Genomic DNA, 19,970 nt, shown 5'->3' on the forward strand with positions numbered 1-19,970 from the left:
GGGGATGCTCCGTCTGAGATAGCCGGTCTGAACCGACTGTTAACACCATGATCCGGGGTTATGTAATTTCTCCTTTGCCCCCCGGAGTTTCCCATACCGCCCGGAATACCACGAACTCTTTCGGGCCGTTCCGCCCGATTAACCCTGTCTCGACCCCTTCCAATTCTGTTAACTGGTTCAGCCCGTCTTCGAATTACCGGCTCTTCCACTTCTTCTTCATACTGATTATCACCCTCAATCTCTGGTTCATCAACCTCATTCTCGGGCTCAACCGCCTGATTCCTCCTAACCCATCGATCTACCTCATCATCAGCTGCCCGAAAACCTTCATTTCCATTATTATCTTCACCCCCATCCTCATCTTCAGTCGGGACACTCGATCGAACATCATCAATATTTATCCGAACTCGGCGGTTGGGGTTATTGTTTGGAGCGGATGGTCCGGCTTGATCAAAGTTGAGGTTTAAGTTTCGGTTAAGGTTTCGGTTTTGATTTCGGGTTCTGGAGGCACGAGCTGAGTTGCTTTGGTTATTCTGGTTATTGAAGTTTGGTGGGTCGGGTATGTTGTCTGGGTGAAACATGTTGGTTTGTGGAAGTGGATCTTGGTTTTGATTATTGTTCTAGTTCTGGTTCTGGTTTTCGTTTTGGTTCTGGTTCTGATTCTAGTTCTGGTCTTCCATTTGTGAGATTCTATTTTGTACTCGGTTCTGCCGAGCTACTCTCTCGATTTCGGGCTCGTAAACTAACGGAGACTGTCGGCCCGAATGGCGGGTGCGCATAAACCTATAATCTGAACAACTAAAACAACCCGCGTAAAATGAAAAAATACAAATAAAATAAAGTAAAACAAAATTTAAACTAAAAACTGAAAATTATAAATTATAATTTTCCGGTTATAAATTATAATTCAAATCTTCCATAATATCAACGTTATAACAAAACTTAATTATTTCAGGTTATTGTCCCGATTGATGTAAGGAATATTTCATTTTACCTTCTAAATAAAAATCGGAGATACCATCGTCATTATCAGTATTTCGTTTTTCCGGTAAGACCATTCAAATTTTTCGGTTATAAAATTATAATTAAAATCTTCCATAATATGACTATTAGTATTTGACTTTATCATTTCTGGTTATTGTTCCGACTCATATAAGCTAATTGCATGGATTGAACACTAGTTAATAAGATGTATTTTTAAATTTTTTTAATATTGATGTAATATTTTTTTTAATATTCATGTATATTCCTTATTTGTAAGATTATAATATACATTAAATTACCTATATTATATAATCATTATTCTATTGTTTTTGTCAACTTCCAATTAAGTGACAAATATTCCGTCCAATTTAAAATCTCATTATAATTTCCAATATTATATTAGTTTTCATTTGTAGATTTATACACATTGAAGAATCTCATTAATACAATTTATAGAGTTTGACATTCCTTATTTTTTTTTAAACCGAATTGACAACCATTTTTTATGTTTTTAATTTTTTCCATTTTTATAAACCCATTCCTTAATTTGTGGTTTGACCGAAATAATAACCTAATTATCCCAATATTACAATTTATATTTTTTGACTTTCCTTATTTGTTAAAAACCGAATGAATAAGTTATAACTTAAATAAATTTCCGACTGATTTAAGTGTTTGACCATTCATATTAAATCGTTTTTGACCATTTATATTAAATCGTTTTTGACAATTCATATTAGTTTACATTTTTAGGTTTATACACATTTAAGAATCCAATTATGGCACTTTATAAAGTTTGACATTCCTTATTTTTTTAAAAAAACCGAATGAACAACCCATTTTTTATGTTTTTAATTTTTTCCATTTTTATAAACTCATTCCTTAATTTGTGGTTTGACCGAAATAATTACCTAATTATCCCATTATTACAATTTATATCTTTTAACTTTTCTTATTTGTTAAAAAAACCGAATGAATAAGTTATAACTTAAATAAATTTCTGATTCTTACTTGCAACAAGGTTTAAGTATCCCATTAATAAAATTTATTGAGGTTGACTATTCTTATTTGTTTAAATAACTAATAAGGATAGTTAAAATCAAAAAATTATATTAATGGTTTTAATACAGTTTAATTAAGTATTTAAACTCCTTTTAAATTCATCATTTGAAACTCATTTTAAATTCAACAAAGTTTTAAAGGTTTTAATACTCTCTATAATTTTAAACTCATTTCAAAATATTTCCATAATTTTTTTGAAGTTTTCAAATTAACCGATTTCATTTTCATTTTTGTAATTATTTCTAAATTAATTAGTCATATTAGTAAAAGTAGAACATATTTGATTTTAATTTTTGTTATTTGGCATTAACTAGAATAAGTTATCATTTTAATATTCAAAAAACTGATTGTCAAACGAAAAATACTTGTCATAATTGTAATGTAATCTTATTTTAAATTACGTGAATATTAATTATTAATTAATACTAAAATAATAACCGCGTTATTTTAGAACACAATATTCAAATTGACATAATTTCTAATAATCAATACTTAATATATCATAAATTAAATAATCGTTTTATCATCATTTATAAATATTATTCAGCACATATGATTTAGTGAATATTATTAAACATGACAATTTTTCATAATTTATTAATATTATTATTCCCATGAATCAAGATATTTCAAATTTAAACTTAAAACTACAAAATTTAATTAACATATTTAAACTTAAATTCGGAAATTGACCAATCTTTCAATAAAGTTTTAAAGGTTTTAATATTCTCCATAATTTTAAACTCATTTCAAAATCTTTCCATAATTTGATGAAGTTTTCAAATTAACCGATTTGATTTTCATTTTTGTAATTATTTCTAAATTAACTAGTCATATTTTTTCAGCTTTAATTTATTTTCAAAGTCAACATAAATTTTTTTAATCTTTCCAAAGTTATTTGAGAATTCATTTATAGTAAAACGTTTTTAAGTTTTGCAAATTTAACAAAATATTAATGTCAGAGATTTAAAAGTTTGTTGCAAGATTGGTCAAAAATCAAAAACAATTTCATAATTTTTTGAAATTGACTAATTAAAAAAATCAAAAACAAATTCATGATGTGTTATCATGTTTTGATAAGGGGCTTCGAGAAGCCATCGAAGACATAGTTGTATGTGGAGGCCCGTTCTTTGGTGATCTTCAATGGCGACTTACATCTTTACCGATGCGCTTGGGGGGTTTAGGTCTTCTGTCGGTTCATGATGTTGGGGTTTACGCTTTGTAGCATCGAGGGCTCAGTCTTGGAAGCTACAGAATCACATCTTAACGAATAGCGGAGTTGTCGACCTGGACTCAGAATACGTGCAGGCACTGGAACGCCTAAATGGCGCTCTCCCAGACTTTGACATTGGCGGTTTCTCTAATAAGGACACTGCCCCCACCAAAGCCTCAAAAAACTTTGACGAATGCCCTTTTTAGCAAAATCGCTCAGATCCTGGGAGAAGTTTTTGGATTGTCCCCCCGACAGAATGCGGTTATTGAATGCTTACAAGGTCCTCATGCCCAAGATTTTCTGACCGTTATCCCGATTGATGGCTTGGGCCAAAGCATGTCTGCGGTCGAGTATAGGGTCATTCTTAAGTACCGTTTGATGGTCCCAATGTACCCAGAAGATGAAACATGTTCGATCTGCCGTAAGGCTTGCCTGGATACATTCGGAGAGCATGCGGTTCATTGCAAGGAGATGCCTGGGTTCAAATACCGACATGATTGGGTGCGGGACGTTCTTTAGGACAACTTAAGGCGAGCTGGGATATCAGCTAAAAAGGAAGTCCCCGTAAACTTCCTTACAGACCCCACGGAAGGGAAATCCACTCTACGACCGGCAGATTTGCTCGTCTTTGGTTGGGCCGGGGGAAAACACGCTTGTGTTGACCTCACAAGAGTATCTGATTTAGCTGGTTTGAGGGATAATGGGTTTGTAGCTGGGCAAGCAATGAAAAGGGCTGAAACGAAGAAGGTGGAGAAACATGCTAAAGCCTGCAAAGAGAACCAACATGTTTTTGTCCCTCTGACTTTTGATACATTTGGCTCCTTGGCAGCGGAAGCTATCCGTTTCCTAACTAGGGTCCAACGGGTTGTGCATAGCAATGTGTCGACTCCAAAGGGGCAGGGGTATGTCTTTAGCAGGTTAGGGTTTGCAATTCAGAAAGGGATGGCGGCGCAGCTTGTTGCCCGCCTACCTGCTATGTTGATGTAATATCTATGTTTCTATTTATTAATAGAATTGAAATTGACTAATTCCAATTTTTTTTATATTTTGTAACTATTTTGAAATATTTCAAAACGGGTTGTTTTGAAATAGTATCAAATTTGTTAGTTATAAAATGACGGCAAAAAAAGGGTTTTACTGATATATCTTTTTGGTTTAATGGTTTAAGTTAGAAAGATGTTTTATGTTGTCATTTTACTTTGTTTGTTGTTATATGTTATTTTGTTTTAATAAAAACAACAATTTGATAAAAACAACTTTATTAATGTTCAAATGTTACTCATTATTAAATATGCTATTATTGTATATTTAATTTGGATGCTATTGTTTTATTATATTTTAAGGTGGTGAAGTAAAATGAGTTTCTTTTGATAGAATGCTTGAAGAAGTTGATGATGGTTTAATATGAAAGAACATGTTTATTTCTTTTGTTGATATTTTTTGGTTGTTCGATGTACATTAACTTATTGTAACTTTTAACTTTTAATATCTAGACAATGTAAATGGTTAACGTTTTGGTCCGAAAGTTTGAAGAAGTTTTATGTTGTATGAATTTGTTGTTTAAATTTATTATGCTTGTTGACATGTTTTTCCATCCATATGTAACACGGGCTATAAAACATTATTCAATTTCAATTTCAATGAATTCTTTGAACCAAAGGAGATAAAGATAGGGGAATCTGAATTACTATTCTATGTTCTCCTTACGTATATTATTGTTGGTCATCTTTTATAACGTGAAGGAATCAAATAACTAATCCAAACAACAAGACCATTTTATCAAAAGTTTGATCTATATTGGCAAAAAAACATACAAAGCGTGCAACCACCTGCACCATTCTCTCCACGGCTCCACCCCTACCATCCCTTTATTTCATCTTTTTAGCTTTAAAGTTTTCATATTTTAAAAAACAAGCCGTTAAAAAGAGAATATAGAGTTTTATTTTATTTGTGTAACAAATCACGTCATTTATACATTTTCAACTACAATTACAACTACGGGTGTGCATGGATCGGTCATGGGCTAAAACTAAATCAAAAACCAAAACTTCGGTTTTTAGTTATTAAAAACTGCTTGGTTTCCCTTTTTTCAGTTTCGGTCTGTCGGTGTTTGTTTTAATTTGGTTTTTCCAGTTTTTCATCTAAATTTGAAAAGTTTGGGCCAAGAAAAAAAGTTGGCCCAAAATATTGAACTTAGGTATAAAAACCATTTTGTAAAGGCAATTCTATTCACACACCATCTATGCCTATCAACTAGGCTTAATTATACACCATTCAGCATACGCTTCGTATGTTCAGCATACAACCCGTATACTGAAAAACTTTTTCCGTCGTCATACGCTTTGTATGTAATGTTATACGGTTCATATAGCTAATATAAACAAAAATACGAATAATATGAAAGGATACAGTTCGTATAGCTTAAATACGAATCATCTAAAATGTGTACGAGTCGTATGAATAACTTTTGTGTAAAATTAATAAACGTCTCGTATAGAAAGGATACAATTCATATAATATAACATGTGAATCGTCTAAATTGTATACTAGTCGTACTCCCACTTTTGTGTAAATTAGATAATATGACATTTTACGAGGTGTAGAGAACATGTGAACGTTAAATAAACACAATCTTTCTGTAATAAAATCTATGTTCATATATCACTTCTCACTTTCATTTCAACTTGTTACCGGACGCATAATTTTAATATATTTTATTTTTATAATATTTATAATATTTGGTTTTTGATAATACATAGTTATTGTAATTGTTCCACAAGCTTATTAAATTTGTTCGGCTACGATTTTCATCGTGTGTTTTGTGTTACTTTAATTCGATTTCAACTACCAAAAACCGCTAGTAACTGTTTAGCACAAGTTTGACCTAAAAAACACGAAACTATGAACAATCCTAAGTACTAAGCTCACATAGTTGTATAACAAATACATAAAAATATAAATACTAGCATACATCAAACTCTCATTTACTTAGACGATTCACATGTTATATTATATGAACTGGATGTAGGAACAAATACAAAACAATTTTAACGTGAGAATCATGAGAACCAATAGGAAATAGCCTAGAGAATTTATTTAAAAGGGCATAATAGTCAATTAATATATATTTTTTTCAAATACATGATATTGTTATTCCTTAAATATCTCCCACTACATTTAGTTTTTTTTTTTTTTTTTGAGACGTGAGTATATTAGAACACGAACTCATTAATTCCCTCACATAATTAATCAATCTATCGTCATCATCAAAACTACCATGGCAAATTCTGATTCAGAGTTCAATAACGACAGTAAGACCTACTGTGGGCATTGAAAGGATTTCTCCTAGATCTGGGAAGAGGTATTACAAGCCTGTTGTTGCAATGTCGTGTCGTCCTGAGGTGGGTATGAACTATGAAGTTTGAGTTTGTGCAAGATGCTATTACATTTTATAAGAATTATGCTAAAGAAGGAGGTTTTACTGTTCGCAAGAATACTCAAATTACCAAACGTGGGGTAGTTACTCGAAAATATCTTGTTTGCTCTAAAGACGGTCAAAAAAACTTTAGGCAAATTGATACAGCAAACCATAATAATGAAAAACAAATGAGGAAACGTCCATCAATTAGGACCGGTTGCCAAGCACATTTACGTTTGCGGTTAGATGAAAAAAACAAGTATGAAGTATGTTCGTTTATAGAAGAACATAATCACTCTTTAGTTGACAAACAAGATTATCATTTGTTAAGTTCTGCTAGGAGTCTATCATTTGTTAAGGAGCAACTGATTATAGTTTATCAAGGATTAATGTTGGGCATGTTAAGGCATTTAACATTATGAGAACCCATTATGGTGGGTTTGAGGAAGTTGGTGCTACGAAGATTGATGTAAAGAACTTCAAGCGAGATCTTAATGTGTTCATTGGTGAGTTTGATGCCGAAATGGCAGTTAGTCGCCTGATGTCGAAGAAGGACTATCTACCCGACTTTTCTTGTGAGTACTTTACTAGTGAAAATGGTAGACTTGTTGGCCTGTTTTGGGTGGATCAAGATATGAAACTTAACTACAAAATATTTGGAGACGTTATGTCTTTTGATTCTACCTTTCGCTCAAACAAGTATGTTATTTATGTCATATCTTATCCATTATATTTTAATATGTTTTTAACTACACTTATTTATTATAATTTTTTTTGCAGATACGATATGGTGTTTGTTCCTTTTACTGGTATTGACAATCATCATCGTAATGTGACATTTGCTGCTGCTTTGCTAACTTCAGAGACAGCCGAGTCATACCAGTGGCTGTTACAGAGATTTAAAGATTGTCTAGGAAATGAACCCAGAGTTGTTGTAACAGACCAGGACCCTGCCATGAAAAAGGCCATTAAAGCTGAATTCACCACTAGCAGACATCAGTTGTGTATGTGGCACATAATGAAAAAACTTACTGATAAGGTAATTCGTAAAAAGAAGAACTTTTATTGTTATGAAGACTTGTTGTCATATATATGTTATTTGACTTACAACTATTATGTTGATTTGTTTATTACTATATGTTTTGGTCTGATATATATTTGCTTAGTTATGTGTTGTGTTACTAAGATTATGTATTGTTTCTAAATTTTAACAATGTATTTGTTTTTATTTGCTAACATTATGATACTCAAATGTATTTTGTTGATATGTTTTCAGATTTATGTTAACACAATAAAACGTGTGACAGTCTGCTGATATGTTTTGCTTATTTATGCTACTATATGTCTAATTTATGGTTCTAAGAATGTGCAATTGTTTATTATTACTTTCATATGTTTTGCTGATTTATGTTGCTAACACAATAAAACTTGTGATAATATGCTGCTATGCTTTACTAATTTATGTTTTATGTTTCTAAAGATATATATGTCATTGTTTATAATAACTTTCCTTGTTATCAATTAGCATTGTTTGTTGTCACTTGCTGGCTTTGCTGTTATATGTGTGTGTTATTTGTTGTTATATGTTGTTATCTTTCATTTGATGACTCCTTGTTTAACGTTTTGCTGTCATTTGTTGTTATCATTTATTTATAACGCAATTAACCTTATGATGGTTTGTTGATATGTTTTGTAGATTTGTGTTTATGTGATTTACTATGTAGCTGATATGATTATTTCATATGATCTTGCAAGTTATTGATATGTTTTTAAGAGAGATTGGATAAGACATGTTATCACTTTTTTGTAATTTATTTATAATATTCTTGTTTCGTTTGTTATAAGGTGGGAAAAGCAATGCGTAGAAATTCTAATTTTAAGAGGCGTATATGTGATATCGTGTGGACTGATTCTATAGAGCCGCACGAGTTTGAGGAGAAGTGGGATGAGATAATGAAAGATTTCCAATTGGATTCTAATAAATGGTTAAGTGATATGTACGAAATTAGAGGCGATTGGATACCAGCATACTATCGTCATGAGCACATGTCTGGACTAATACGTACAACCTCCCGCTCTGAAAGTGAGAATCATTTTTTCGGACAACTTACTAACAGTAGTTTTACATTGGTTGAGTTTTTAAGTAATTTCGATACCGCCATGGAGTCTCAAAAATATAACCATAGGAAGAATGATCATGATACAAGGGATACAATTCCTCGTTGGGAAACCAAATATGAAATTGAGAGATAAGCTAGTGAAATATACACTCGAAACATTTTTTATGATATTCAGAAGGAAATCTGTCATGGAGTAGATTATTGTATGTCTAGATCTGTCGAGGAAGTAGGTGATTTTTATAAGTTTTCAATAAAAGATACAAAGATTGAAGGCTCTGGTCTATATGAGGTATGTTCAGATGTTTTTCATAATATTTTGCTTACAATATTGCAGTTGTCTTACAATTATGCAATTTTATGTATTAAAGCTCTATTTAACATTATAATATTTTGATATTTGTAGGTGTTTTTAGGGAGGAAGATATGGCTATTACGTGTAGCTGTAACAGATATGAGCAATATGGATTGTTGTGTAGCCATGTTTTTTGTGTACTCAAGTTCTGTCAGATCGAAGTGTTCCCCAAAAATTATGTCAAACGTAGATGGACTAGAGAGGTTGTTAACAACAATTCTTATAGAAATGTTGTAATTGATCAAGGAATTACTCAGAATGTTGATGTTATACAAGGTGCTTTACGCGACATAAGGATTGGCCATGACTATATTATCAACAAATTGGTTACCAACATCGAAGAGATGAAGATATATGGTGATAAAGTCAAAGAGGATATGGTAAAAGCAGATGAAGTTTGTGGGGTGTCACAGCCACCAACAAAAAAAGACAGGATTGCCAATTTACTCGGGTTTAATCAACCTTCAGAAGCTACTATTCGTGTTCCAGTGGGTATAAGGACCAAGGGAAATGGGTCTAAAAAAAGATTCAAATCTATTTCAGAGCTGGTTGCTGCTGGTAAACATCCTAGAAAACCACCAGCCTGCCAAGTTTCGGAGCATGTTGCTGATGCACCTATTGGAAAACCGCGAGCCTGCCATGTTTGTGGAAAACCAGGACATAATAGGCGCACGTGCCCCGAGTTAAACCCAAATAACAACAAAAATTAGTTTTTATTTCAGTTTATCGTTTGTTTTTTTTGTTATTGCAAGTTTGATGTTATGTAACCCGTACCTTGATCTGGTGTTTTGGGATTGTTTGAATTGTCAATGTTATCTATGTTTTGGACTATTAACTATTGTTTTAACAATTGCTTTTAAAGCTATAGTTGCTCTTTGTGCTATGTTACTATACTTTTTTTAACTCATTACAATTGAAATCCGTGATGTTGATATCACATATGATGATATCAATACACTCTTTTCTATTTCTTTTTATAGTGATAGATATTCTATCATATTTGGTATTTATGTTGTTCAAGATTGTATTTTGAAAGTAAACTTAACTTATAAAAACTTTAAGACGGCTACAATATTATGTGTTTAACGTAATCTTTGCTGGTATTGTATTGTTATGCTGTCTGCTTTTTTTTTAAACAGTATGGAACGTTTTATACTTAATTCCTAAAGCATTTAACAGCTTATAGTTTTTGTTTACACCAACCTAGGGTTATAATTATGCTTTACGCAGTGTTGACTTTTTATGGTCATAGCAAATTTTCCAAATTGTGTATTAGTTCTATGTTATGATACAATATATTGATAATGTTTTTATAGTTAAATGTTTTACAAGTAACTTTTAACAGTTTCAATCAACCAAATATTTTTTTCGGTGTTGAATTCTCAAATCATAACATAAGTTTAGTCAACCAAAGTCAACAAAATGAGAGTTCAAGCTAAAACAAGATCTAAATAAACCTTAACTATTAGTCTGCCATAATATCATCCAGTAACTAAACCTTAACCAAATAAAGTCTTGCTAGAATAAGCATAACATAACCACAATCGTTTCAAACTTAACCTGAAGTTTTGATGGAATAAACATAACATGGCAACCAATGATTTTTTAAGAGCAACACATTCCTACACGCTCCATGATCCTTTCAACCGAGTTGTTCCTCATCATTGCACGTTCTTCAATCGGAAGTTTCACATAGTCACGAATTTCTGAGATGACAAACTCTTTGTGTTTGTTGATGTCAGCCAATAAGATTTTTGCCACGTATTTCACTCTCAAATCAGTCAACTGGCTGTTTTGCGCTTCCGATTCAGCCGTTAGACCACATTTCCAGGCGTTGATGGAAGTCCCTTTATACGTCTCCATATGCCTCATCATAAAAATACCACTGTCAACTGTGTTGTTTAAGGTCCTCCAAGGCATTGATAGTCGAGTTGGGTGCATCTTCTCAATTCATCAGCAATCAGGTGTGATGCCATTGTCAAGTAAAGACAGATAGTTTCTTGCTGTATAAATTATTTAAAAAAATCATAAGAACCAAATATTAAATATGTAATTTTAACTTATGTATATCACTTGTAATCATAGCCATACCATTATTTGTAGTTTCCTCTCATATTTTGAATCAAACATCACAGTCTCAGAGTTGTCAATAACATCATCTTGTCCCTTCTTCAAATTAAAGCACATCACGTAATAATGATCTAAATGTAACATCGGAATAAATACCAATTCTATACCAACTAGGCTATCCAGCCCTGCATCTTTTAGGACAATGTCCATGTTATTGTGAAAAGTTGTTATTCTTCGGCTGACTTCAAAATCTTCAGCAAACTACTTACAAGAATAATTTAATACTAGAGATCTTATTGTCATTGTTGTAATTAACTCTCAATACATATATATAAATATTATTGCCAAATAAATAAAACATTTATTAACTTACCAACATATTAGGGGGACAGAATAATCTTGGTGGGTCACTCTTGTTCCTGAATTTATCTTCGCTATTAAGCACCGAAGCCCAAGCCTGTATCACACTTACATGCACAGGCACATCAGGGTGCAATGTCTCAAAAGACACCCTTTTAACAGCAGCCCCGGTTTCTGATTCAAACAACAAATTCCTGCCCAAAATTTTATGTGAAATTATTATTACGATTTTTTTTGTGTTAAATTTTATAACGTATACAAATATATAATTACCATGGATCCTTATTCGCTGCAAACACTGTGGTCCCTAAGTTGACTTCAACTGTTGATTTTTTCATCACAAGGCTTACTTTTTTCCTCACAAAGAGCGAACGTAAAATGTCTGGTAACTTAATCAAACGAGGTTCCCTCTTCATTTCTTCTGCTATTGGTTTCACCAGAGAGATTGCTACTGCCGGTGTGATTACAAATTCAGGTGTTTTGTTAACAGATAGACCAACGGTTGGAGCACTTGCTTTATCAAGTTCAGCATTGGGTTGCGGTTTTGTTGTTGGCGTTTTCGTTGTCATTGAGTGAAAAGTGGGTGTAACTTGTGATATCCCTAGATCAAAGTTTGGTTGTTCACACCCCATAGTAACATTTGTTGCTTGTCCCAAATTCATTGTTTCTCCACCTAGAAATATACTCTCTATATTTCTTGCTGCCTTCTCCGCTTCACACCACATTGTACTTGTGAACCCATCCTCATCATCTGTATTGTTGGTGCTATTATAAAACATATTAGATTTTAAATGATCAACCAATGAACCCCGACTACAAACTTTCTCTTTTAATCCATCGTCTTCATTGTATTTGTAACAACCGTCTTCTACTAGCTGGACAACCTCATCTAGTAGTTTACCAATCTCATTGATTTTCATCTTTACATCCTCCTTGCAAATAATGTTAATAAGTTATATCAGTTAATAGTTAAAATAATAGTTAATAAAAGACCAAAATTGTTGAACCTTTATAACTTAGCCTCGGTTTTTGGTTAACAACATTTCCAGTTACCTCTGTTTCGGCATTGACTTGTTTGGCAACTACATCCGATGTCATTGGATCACCACCGTCTCTATTAACCAAACAATTGTTTACATTAAAACCATCAATCACAGATCTACAGTACTTTCCATGTTTTTCATTTCGATATATTCTTTCATATATATTATGAAACTATTTGTGTCCCCTTTCAAGTCGTCTTGAAGTTTTTCAAGTGCTTCTACCTCATAATGTTGTAATGCTGGTAATTGTGGTAGAAGATGTTTGCCTTTATCATGAGCATACACTAACTACAAAACATTATAAAATAAGTCATACTTATATCAATTACAACAAAATATATAAGCAACGTTTCCTAAAGTGTTTGTAAATTTACGTACCGCAAGCAAAGGCAAAGGACCATTGTAATGTTATGTAGTTTTCCATAACATTTTGGTTCTTTTCAGAAGAGTAATCATGTAACCACACCAATCCATATTTGGTACATCTTCAATCCTTTTCATCGATTTCAAGAACTTCATATTTACTGTTCCACCTTTAGTTGTCTCACCCATAATTGTCATATACACAACTAGGAAATTCAGCTTAAAAATCCTATCATGTTCAGAGCACGCCTTCATTTTTTTGATAACATCTAATGCTGTCATAAGTGGACATTTAGGACCAAACTGGTTCCTCCACTCAGCTATTACTGGATCTTTATAACTTGGTTTTTTCATCTCAGTTATGCCACGTTTTCCATGGGGTATTCCTAATACATCACTAACTAGTTCTCGTGTTATCTCAATTTTGTGAGACCCGGCATTAAGACTGTTGTTGTTAGCATCATAGCTGTCTATAAGCCATCGTCCTAAACAGGTTGGGATATTAGGTAATTTGAGAAAAACCACACTAGAAAATCCCATATCTTCAATAGCAATTAACTGAGCAGTATTCAGATTTTCAACTAAGGATACCAGGTTTCCAGGTATATTTCTCACGGTAATTCTTTCATGTGTCATTGGTTTGTTAGCATCATAGCTGTCTATAAGCCATCGTCCTAAACAGGTTGGGATATTAGGTAATTTGAGAAAAACCACACTAGAAAATCCCATATCTTCAATAGCAATTAACTGAGCAGTATTCAGATTTTCAACTAAGGATACCAGGTTTCCAGGTATATTTCTCACGGTAATTCTTTCATGTGTCATTGGTTTGTATAATGGTCCTACGTTTTGAACAACCATGCTTTCCTGAGTTGTTTGCCTTTTCCTTCCAGAGACTACACACCCATATATAACCCATTTCACTTATCTTCATTTTGTTATTTATTAGGAAAAAAAAAACACCAGCATTAAAATATAATAGGTACCTCTCCTTTCTTGTGTACTTAACACCACATACTTTTCATTTTGTCTCTCTGTTGTGCCTCCCTTTCGTTTAAACCTTCCATCTAACATAAAATAATAATTAAATTTTTTTATTAATTATATTTTGTTAATCAACCACTAAATAACAGTAAGTTACATTTAAAATGAAACCCACCTTTCTTTACACTTAAATCAACATCAACAATCTCAATAGCTTTCCCTTTACTAAACACATCTGCATAAAAATATAATAAAAGCAACTATAATCTCTTGTCATTTGAATACTAACAATAACATTGTTGAAAATTTTTACCTTTCTTCTTTGGAGTTTGGAAATCATCATCCCAATCTGATGGTTTCTCAAATTTTTCAGCAGACGTCTCTTCAGATCAAGCTACAAAAAGAAGCTTAAGTAATGCATTTAAATTAAATCATAACACATATATAACAGCAAAATATATAAACATGCATATGCAGATGTCCAAAGTAGTTTACATAAACATGCACCTCCATATGTGTTCAATCAACATATTCAATTCAGATGTCCAACATAATCTTCTAACTAGGGTTTCAATGCATATCTTAAAGATACATCACCATAAAACATCAAACAAAACAAGATATCTAACAACAAAACTGAACATATCAACAAATTGCAGGCCCATAAAACAGCAAAACAACAAGACATCAAACAATAATAATAACAACAATATTTCTTAAAGTCAATCACATATACGTAAAAACAACACAACAGAAATCTGGAAAACATATCAGCATACCATGTTATGTTTTGTAGTGGTTAACAACATGTGAAAACAACAAATGGCATCCTAACTTCAACTGAAACCAAGCAGCATATAACAACAAATAACAAATGCCTAAAAGTCTAAAACAACACATGACAACTGATTATAATAACTACGTTTAACCACAAAATAAAAATCAGCAACTCATCATTTACCAACTCAAATCAGCATACCAGCATAAGTCAGCAAAAAAAAAAAAAAAAAAAAAAAACCAAAACAAAAAATTCTCACTAGTGTTTTATTCAATAACAACAATTCCATAAAACTTAACTGTTTGAAGCTTCTTCTTTATAGTTTCAGCAATTTTCTATATCTTAAATATTGTTCTTCAACTTCTTCTTTAATCTTCTTGAAATCTGTAATTTTTTAGGGCTATTATCAAAAAAATCTAAATTGCTGAAATCTACCAACTAATTACCAACTTACAATGTATGCGAGACAATTTCTTGAAGATATGCAATGTGTCAGCATATTGATTTGGACTTTGAAACCGCATGGTGATCGTGGGAGGCATCTCCGATTTGGGGGGTCGTGGTTTTGTTGGTTTTGTTTTGGGAAATCCCAAACCTACCCTTTTATATTATAAAATAAGCAACTTAATTACAAGAATGCCATAATGGAATATTGACCGTAGATCAACAGCAATAAAAGGCTACGATCATTTCCTTCATTTTCACGTTAACAACAAATTGCACAGGATCCTTTCCCTATATAAACTGTATCCTTTCTATACAAAGCGTTTATTAATTTTACACAAAAGTTATTCGTATAACTCGTGGACATTTGGTGTCATCCTACTTTCCCCCCTTTCTTACCAAAGGAGGTCCACCTCACACAAATACACACGGGATAAACTGGCTTTGTAATCCTCGAAATCCGTAAAATTTAAGCCAAGATAAACAGGGGGAATGGTGTTCCCTCCCACCCTATATTCTCATAGCCTCTCTCCAGCCCCACTCATATGCTGAAACTATGATTCTGAAGAGGTAGGTCCCAGCAGAGCCCAGTTGGACCCGCAAGACTCACCTTTAAGAAGGACGTCTGCGCAGAAACCAACTGGGTCCGCAGGACCCACCATGCTCAGAGACGTGACGTCCTTACGCGCAGTACGCAAGCTGTTCGGGCAGGAAAAGCCTCCCAATGGTGAAGTACTCTGCCTGTTCCCGCAGCTGCGGATACAAGCCATCAGGGAAGGCTACCTGCGCAGCAAAGCTACACGCACAAGGCACTTAACTCATAATAATTCAGTAATGTCACCTGAAGAAGGAATGAGCAAAGCCGGGAATACTCCCGCACAAAGCCGGGAAAACTCCCGCCCAAATGAGCCAGTCCGTACGATACTGGAGGATCTTTTGTACTGTACCTGACGAGGTATGGACAAAAGATCTGACCAAAGATACGACAGCTCACTGACAACAGTATGACGAGCAGCACGCTCTTGTACTGTATGTCACTATTAGCCGCTGCCTACTCACCAACCTGTCGGAGGACGTGCATGGCATGGCCTGCAGTTGGTGGAACAGGAATAGTACACAGCCGGCCTGGTCACTATCAGCCGCTGCCTATCCACCAACCACCAGCATGGCATGTGCGTAGCCCACAGTTGGCAGAACAGGAACACTATTCAGCCGGCTGTACCTGCTTGGAAACCTACCTTCGGCTATAAATACTCCAACACCTTGGAATGGTATTATCTTATCTTACATCGTATCTCATATCTCATATCTTGATATATTACCTGATATCTGCTCTAGTCATTCTCTTAATATACATTTATATTCAAGAGCAATCTAGTCTGATTCTCACGCCGGAGGGTGGTCACAAGGAGGTACCCCCCCCCCCCTTCTCAGTGACGAGCTCACGGTGTCTGTTTTGCAGGTTATCAGAAGAACCATCTTTGCCGGATCTAACACCTCGTGGGAAACATCTATTTAACCCCCAGATTATCCGTAATCTGCCCGGGGTCGATTAGTGTTTCTTCATTGGCGCCATCCGTGCATAAAAGCTAGAACTTAATTCTCAGTTTTCTCAAAACTTCTGGAAAGATGGTTAAAGTTACTCCGGTCCCAAAACCAGCAAGTGACCAAGAAATACCGGTAACCACAACCCCAGCTACTAGGGGGAATACCGGCGACTACACAGTTTTTACGAACACTACCCCGGTTACCCAAGCTGGGGCAAGTGCAGTAAATAATCTTTCACTGGGATTCACCGATACCCAGTTAGAGAGACAACGAACGAGGCTCCCCCGCCAAACACTCGATGAAGTTAAAGCGTGGGCGGAAGCACGTCAAAAAGAATTCCAAGCTGAGTTGGATGAACGCTTGCGTTCATTCCAACAGGCTGATGAATTCGTAGAGTACTTGGACGATGATTCGGAGGAATCCGATAGTGACGCAAACCCTCGTCATAGGGCGAAAGGGAAGCGTAAGGAAACGGACTCCCAACCGAGAAGGCATTTTGGAGAAACCTTCAAACCAAAAAACGCGGGTGGAAACCCACGTGACTTCTCCAAAACATTTAGACCAACTGCGGCAAATGCGGGAACGTCCAAATTTGCAATGGACATTGCGGAAGCAATCGCCTCGAAAAGTGCCAAACAGATGTCCAACATCGGCACTTACGATGGTATATCTGATCCAGACGATCATTTGAACAGATTCATAGCGGGGGCAACCGTCAGTAATTGGACGGAACCTACGTGGTGTTACATGTTCCAAATGACGCTTGTTGGGCCAGCTAGAGCGTGGTTCGATCGTCTACCGGTCAACCACATCTACGATTGGGCGGACTTCCAACAGAAGTTTAGCCAACACTTCAGCCAACAAAGAAAATATACCGAAGAGCAATGGACAATCCTCAATTGCATTCGAGAGGAAGATGAATCTTTGCCAGACTTCATCACTCACTTCAACTCAAAGAAGCTAAGTCTGGGTAATATTAGCGAAGATCTTGTTCGCGCTGCTTTCATCCAGGGCGCGAAAGACCCAGAGCTCATCCGCACCTTAACGGGTAAAGATGGCATGCCATCCACATGGGATGCCATCATGACAGCAGCTAAACGCTTTGCGTAAACAGAGAGACAACTGGGTAGAGATCTCCCCCAGAGCACAAACCTCTACACCCAGAAAACAAGAGAAGACAACGTCCTTACCGCCCGACTAAACAAAAAGCGGAAGCTAGGCATTTGGCAGTCAAGGGTAAACTTTGACACCTCATCCGGCTTGCAACATCGGTTAGGCGGAAGGGATAACGTACAGTCGAACCAGAACTCCAGATGGACGCCACTCACCAAAAGCGTCACCGAGATATTCGCCACTGAGAAGCTCCCATGGCCAAAGGCTCTAATAATCCGACATCGTCACAATGCTGATCGGAGCAAATACTGTGACTTTCACAGGACAAAAGGCCACAACACTGAAGAATGCACAGACGTGAAGGACATCGTCGAAGCATTTGTCAGAGATGGGACGCTCGCGCACCTCGTGGCGTAACGAACGCTGAGCAGGCTGATGCGTGTAGAACCTCAGTTGGGGAAAACACGAATAAAATTGCAGCTTCAATGTTGGAGACTACATACTGCGTAAACAACGAGATCCTGAACCAGGTGCATATCGGCTCGATGGCACTCCCATCCCAACAACATGGAAGGGAGCTCAATTACACAGTTTGCATGTAGATCAATTCCAAACTTGTAAAGAAAAGGCCCAGAGCCACTTCTAATGGAAATGATTCTCCTTAGAACATTGATGCTGACGATCTTACATTTATACTTATGAACTTTCCACACTGATATGCCGGTCTTCACCGCATACATAAGTGGGGAAAGCGTTGCTTGTGGAAGGCGGCAAAACCCGCATAAACACAAAAAACGGCAAACCTTCACGCAGGTCAGTCATAGGTAAAGTTTGGTCATCCCACTAAATGAAAGTGCCGGTCCTAACCGCACAAATCATGATAGAGGAAACCGAACTAACCTATTGACTACCGCGCATTGAACGGTTAATTTATTCAAAACACTGATGCCGGTTTTCACTGCATAAATAAGTGTAAAGAAATCGTTGCGTGTGGACGGCGGCAAAACCCGCATAAACACAAAAAACGGCAAACCTTCACGCAGGTCAGTCATAGGTAAAGTTTGGTGATCCCACTAAATGAAAGTGCCGGTCCTAACCGCACAAATCATGATAAAAGAAACCGAACTAACCTATTGACAACCACGCGTCGAACGGTTAACCTATTCAAAATACTTAGAAAATTTCTAACGGAAGGATGAGGAAAACCTCCACGCAGGTCAGATATAGGTGAAGTTTAGCCATCCTACCAAGTGCAAGTGACGGTTTTACCCGCACAATCACGAAGGAAGAAGCAAAACTTCAACCTATTATCTACCACGTTCAAAGGTTAACTTATTCTAAACCCTTAGAAAATTTCTAACGAAAAGATGAGGAAAACCTCCACGCAGGTCAGAAATCGGTGAAGTTTAGCCATCCTCCCAAGTGCAAGTGACGGTCTTACCCGCACAATCACGAAGGAGGAAGCAAACTTCAACCTATTATCTACCACGTTCAAAGGTTAACTTATTCTAAACACTTAGAAAATTTCGAAGATGAGGAAAACCTCCACGCATGTCAGATATAGATAAAGTTTAGCCATCCTAAGTGCAACTGACGGTCTTACCCGCACAATCACGAAGGAGGAAGCAAAACTTCAACCTATTATCTACCACGTTCAAAGGTTAACTTATTCAGAACACTTGGAAGGTTGCTAATTTAAACTAAAGTATGCATGAGCAAGTCATATAACGTTTATAAAGCAAGTCATCCAGTGAAAGTAGCGGCCCTACCCGCACAAAGATTTATATTTCATAATAAATAAAGTATTACAAGAATTGCCGGGTATCTACCCGCCTACAAGAATATAAATCTATACAATGTAAACCTATCCTAACAGTGGGAAGGGATCTTAAGGTTCAAGCTTCAGGACCACTCCCTCCAAACCCACTTGTACCCGCACCATCAGTTGGCTGTGGCGGTTCAAGGAAGGTCTTTAGAATGGTTAGCCCGTCATCAGCAGCAGCAACTTCGTTCACCTTCTCCACCACCGGATGCGGGAAGGCGGCATACTGGTTCACTGCTTGGTCATATACAGCTTCAGTATCCACATCATATAAAGGGAAGTTGGAAGGCGGGATG

The 19,970-nt window shown here is 35.5% G+C and overlaps 1 protein-coding gene, 1 long non-coding RNA gene and 1 pseudogene across 2 annotated transcripts; 1 reads left to right on the forward strand and 2 right to left on the reverse strand.

Moving 5' to 3' along the window:
- Positions 1–5,841: 5,841 nt before the first annotated feature.
- LOC143560582 (protein FAR1-RELATED SEQUENCE 5-like) lies at positions 5,842–10,244 on the forward strand (annotated as a pseudogene).
- Positions 10,245–10,527: 283 nt separating this feature from the next.
- On the reverse strand, positions 10,528–13,624 carry LOC143560583 (uncharacterized). The gene is made up of 4 exons (XM_077048859.1): positions 13,001–13,624; positions 11,853–12,910; positions 11,241–11,773; positions 10,528–11,152 (listed from the first exon to the last, which is right to left on the reverse strand). Exons 2-3 carry the CDS (start codon positions 12,497–12,499, stop codon positions 11,584–11,586), a joined length of 837 nt encoding a protein of 278 aa, XP_076904974.1. The 5' UTR covers positions 12,500–12,910; positions 13,001–13,624; the 3' UTR covers positions 10,528–11,152; positions 11,241–11,583.
- Positions 13,625–13,994: 370 nt separating this feature from the next.
- On the reverse strand, positions 13,995–14,991 carry LOC143560576 (uncharacterized). Its single transcript, XR_013140145.1, has 3 exons — positions 14,283–14,991; positions 14,145–14,204; positions 13,995–14,052 (listed from the first exon to the last, which is right to left on the reverse strand). It is a non-coding gene; the product is annotated as an uncharacterized LOC143560576 (long non-coding RNA).
- Positions 14,992–19,970: the final 4,979 nt, after the last annotated feature.

Source organism: Bidens hawaiensis, unplaced genomic scaffold, assembly GCF_021521415.1.
Source record: "Bidens hawaiensis isolate Kalapana, Puna unplaced genomic scaffold, B.hawaiensis_p1.1 tig00020413_1, whole genome shotgun sequence".
Classification (NCBI taxonomy): Eukaryota; Viridiplantae; Streptophyta; class Magnoliopsida; order Asterales; family Asteraceae; genus Bidens; species Bidens hawaiensis.